Raw genomic sequence first — 4,758 nt, forward strand, 5'->3', positions numbered from 1 at the left:
CGGGAATTGGGAGTCAGTATCTTCCCTTGCCAAGGATCTCGTGGCTCAGATGTTACACGTAGATCCGAAGAAAAGAATTACACTACAACACGTTCTGAACCATAGGTAATGATGATGGTTATGACTATGATGATGACGATGGTTGTTATGATGATGGTGATGATGGCTTTGATGATGATGGTTGTAATGATGATGATGGTGGTTGTGATGATGATGATGATGGTGATGATGGCTGTGATGATGATGGTTGTAATGATGATGATGGTGGTTGTGATGATGATGATGATGGTGATGATGGCTGTGATGATGATGGTTGTAATGATGATGATGATGGTTGTGATGATGATGTTTGGTTTTTTGGCTGTGAGGTTAGCCACTTCACAATAAATCTTTTTTTCTCTAATTTAAGTTTAATAAAACTAGTTATATTAATGATAATAATAATAACATATAATAATAACATTAATGATAATAATAATAATAATTATAAATAATAATAAATGATGATAATAATAATCCCAGATGGATCGAACAAAGAGCCACCTTACCCCAGCTGAAGCTTAACATATGTGATGATAGTCTTATCAAGGTGACTTTTACTATTATTTTTGTTATTGTTATCACACACGCCACACACACACGCGCGCGCACACTCACACACTCACTCACACACACACGCACAACACACACAGTCAAGAATCAAAGCCACCTTGAAAGCCATACGACTAAACGAAACTTCCACTCTGGCCCTGGCACCCGTTGGCGCGTCACTATTGGCTCAAAGGAGGGGTCGTGAAAGGCCCAAGAATTCAACCGAGGTCTGATTGTCTGAGTGACTGAGTAAGAGAGTGCGAGAGTAGATGAATGAATGAGTGAATAAATGAGAATGTGATCTGAGAGAGATGTAGAAAGAATGTGAGGGTATGTTTGTAAATGAGGGAATGTTTGTAAATCAGAAATTCTAAATGAGTAATTAGGACATTAATTTGAAATAGGAAAGTAAGAGAATTAGAATAAATAGAGAGAGACAGAAAGAGAGAGATTGGAAGTTGGAGAGAGAGAGAGAGGGGGCGTGAGAGATAAGAAAATAAGAAAAGTCAAAGAAAAAGTTATTTAGAGATTTAGGGAGAGTTTAAAATGTTAAATGAGTACGGAGATGAATGAACAATGAATTAGCCGTTAATTAAATGAATGAACGAACGAACGAACGAAGAAGTGAATAAAAGAACGAATGAATGAAAGATTGAATGACGGAAAATCATGACATTTATCGCATCACGGCTACCGTACATTACCAAAACACCAGAGATTTAGGAAAATATGCACGAACGTATGCCTATGTGTTTATGTATGTACGTACGTACGTACGTATGTATGTGTGTATGTGTATATGTATGTGTGCATGTATATAAGTATGTGTGAATGTATGTGTATTGTTATTTAAACAATAGTTTACCCTATAATTATATACATTAATTGTTTGTCATTTGCTTCTAAGATTTTTTTGCTTCTCGTATATGAGAAAAATACTTTGGTATATGCTACTATTTTTACTGGTGCTATGACTACTACTACTACTAGTAGTAGTAGTCATAGCCTACTACTACTACTACTACTAATCCTACTACTAATCCTACTACTAATCCTACTACTACTATTACTGCTGCTGTTACCACTAGTTCAACTACTACTACTACTAACTACTACTACTAACTCCTTCTACTACTACTAACTACTATTGCTGCTACTACCACTAGTTTGACTAATAACTACTACTACTAACTGTTACTACTAACTACTACTACTAACTACAACAATAATAATAATGATATGTTTATCACCATCATCGTCAATTTAGTCAAACGAGATACTGCCATTGAACTCCTTAAAATTATTGTCGCAGTTGTTTTATACATTTTATCATTGTTATTATTATCACTATTACTATTAAACGCCATTTATAAATTATTCCGAAACATTACAAATTCTCATTCATTTTTCACAAAGATGAATTTAAGTTACCCTATATATATATATATATTTATATATACGTATATATATCTCTCATTGAAGCAATTTAATATTTGTGATATATATATATATATATATATATATATATATATATATATATATCATACTACTTATAATTTCATAAAGAGTTTTTTATCTAATCATCTTTTTACTTCCATTTCAGAGAATTTGCGTTTTCGTACGTGTGTGTGTATGTATGTATGTATGTGTGTATGTTTGTATCTATCTATCTATGTGTATATCCATTTATTTAATGCTATTTATTTGTATACACGTGGACGTATGTGTATCTATGCCCACACACACACACACAAACACAAATACATACACACATGTATTCTTATTCCTCTAATTTATTCTAAATGACCAGTTTATCATGATGATTAAAAGATTGAAATTGATAAGGATTGAGAGAGAAAGAGAGAAAGAGAGAGAAATGGATATATTGTTCATTCATTCATTTCATTTCATTTTCAGTTTATTGCTGGGTCATTTTGTTCGTATTTATTTACACATACAAAATATTTCGCCGTAGTTCTAGTTATTTGTTTAAATTATTTTCATATTATAAGGAGAGGGAGAAAGAGAGAGTGAGAGAAAGGAAGGAAGAAAGAAAGAAAACGAGAATGAATGAAAGAATTAATAAATAAATGAATATGAAAATAAATTATTTACTAGTCCATTTATTTTTGTCTCTTTATCTGAGTAGCGATTTTATCTAGTTTATTAACTATATATATTATATAAAAATATATATATATACATATTTGGACTTTTTTTACCAGGTATTTTTGAGTTTTTTCTTTTATTAGCCAGCCAGATAAATGTTTTGTGTTGTTTTATTTATTCATTCTTTTGTACTTGTTATTAAATTCACTTTTACTTTAATAGTTTAAAATTATTTTATTTGTTTGTCTGTTTGTTTGTTTATTTATTAGAAAAACGTTCTGCGTTTTTTTTGATACAAAGAAATAAATGTATTTTTCTGTTTTGATTTCTGTATATCGTTTGATTGACATGACACTGATTATATATATATATATATATATATATATATATATAATTTATATATTATATTGTGTTTGTTTGTTTGTATGTATGTGTGTGTACGCCTATTTTTGTGTATGTGTGTTGAATTAATTTGTCTATTTATTCGTTTTCAGTTAATTTCTTGAATGAAACATTATGTGTAGATAGGGATTGATTGATTGATTGATTGATTGACCGGTTAGTTGGTTGATTTTGTGGATGATTGGATAGCTCTTTGATTGATTGATTGTTAGATTAGCAAATTTGTATGTTTTTTTGATTGATTGATTGAAAGAACTTTAAGAAATTCTTGAATGGTTTCATAAAAAGTATTCTGATCATTATTTTTGTTACTGCTACTACTATTATTATTATTATTATTATCGTCGTTTTTATTATTATTATTTTTATTGTTGTTGTTATTGTTGTTGTTATTATTATTATTGTTGTTGTTTATCGCATATCTCTGCTTGAAAACTTCTTGCAATGAAAATTTGTATTATAATTGTTGGTCTTCTTATTGCTTTATTATTATTATTGTTGTTTTTATTTTTACTATTGTTATTATTATTATTATTTTAATTGTTGTTCTTGTTTTTGGCGTATTTTTCAATTCAGATTTGTGAATCTATCGGGAAAAAATAACTTTTTTTTCACCTTGAATCATTATCATTTTTTTAATTATTATTAATATTATTATTTCTATTATAGTTATTCGAGAAAATTAAAGTTTGTTAATCATTTTGTTTATGGTATATTTTTGTCCTCAATCAATCGATTAATCAATCAGTCAATCAATTGATCGATCGATCAATCTATCTATCAGTAATCTATCAATTAATCAATCAGTATATTTTTTCCTCAATCATTCAGTCAATCAATCAGTCAATCAATCAGTTAATCAATCAGTCCATCAATCAATCGATCAATCAATCAACCAATTAATCAATCAATTAAATAATTAGTACCGGCTTAGAGTTCAACATTACCATCGAGACCACGCATCTTTGCAATGGTATTTGACACGCGCTGGGGACAGCTCTCTGTTATAGTTTCATATTCAGTCGCGGTCGCTTGCAGTAAGTTTTTTATATTCAGCAAGGGTTCTGTGATCTGGAGGCCTAGGTCTTCTAGAACGTTCGTTATGTAATCTGTGATTGGTTAGTGGATTGAGTGAGGGAATGAGTGGATGGAAGATAGTATTAAATAAATGAATGAATGAATGGATGAGTTAGTGAATGAACAAACAATTTGTAAATGGATGGACGAATAAAACGACATGGTATAATTATCTGAGTCATTTATTTAAACCAAACCAATCAACCAACCAGCCAGCCAATCAACCAATCACCAAAAATTCACTCAACCAATCAGCAAATCAACCAACCGACCGATATCTGCCAATAGCTGTTTGGTAGAAACCGAAGTTAGTGACTTGATGAGAAGTATTTGCTGGCAGTACATATGCATGCAGCCCCGAGCTAATGACTCCAGCCAATAATCAGCCAGATGCTCTGATGGCTCTATGTACGTGTGTGTGTTTGTGTGTGTTTGTTTGTGTTTGTGTGTCTATATATATGTGTGTGTATGTGTTTGTTTGTGTTTGTGTGTGTGTATACAACGNCAAAATCACCATTCGCAAATTTACACAATTTCACATTTACATATTTTTTTTTTCAAACCAGACATACCTACCTA

The 4,758-nt window shown here is 30.7% G+C and overlaps 2 protein-coding genes across 2 annotated transcripts in view; one reads left to right on the plus strand and one right to left on the minus strand.

The window, feature by feature from the left end:
* The window catches only part of HELRODRAFT_157588 (hypothetical protein), a gene marked incomplete at both ends in the record, with an annotated part of 9,142 nt that extends 8,318 nt beyond the window's left edge, over positions 1-824 (plus strand). The window contains 3 exons of the mRNA XM_009026501.1: positions 1-105; positions 523-589; positions 693-824. The exon at positions 1-105 is cut by the window's left edge and continues 15 nt beyond it. Coding sequence (XP_009024749.1) covers positions 1-105; positions 523-589; positions 693-824 — 304 coding nt within the window. The remainder of the gene's footprint in view (positions 106-522; positions 590-692) is intronic.
* Positions 825-3,688: 2,864 nt separating this feature from the next.
* The window catches only part of HELRODRAFT_178406 (hypothetical protein), a gene marked incomplete at both ends in the record, with an annotated part of 10,689 nt that continues 9,619 nt past the window's right edge, over positions 3,689-4,758 (minus strand). The window contains 2 exons of the mRNA XM_009026502.1: positions 3,689-3,717; positions 4,050-4,211. Of these exons, the coding sequence (XP_009024750.1) occupies positions 3,689-3,717; positions 4,050-4,211 (191 nt within the window). The remainder of the gene's footprint in view (positions 3,718-4,049; positions 4,212-4,758) is intronic.

The sequence above is a fragment of the Helobdella robusta genome, assembly GCF_000326865.2.
Source record: "Helobdella robusta unplaced genomic scaffold HELROscaffold_47, whole genome shotgun sequence".
NCBI lineage: Eukaryota > Metazoa > Annelida > Clitellata > Rhynchobdellida > Glossiphoniidae > Helobdella > Helobdella robusta.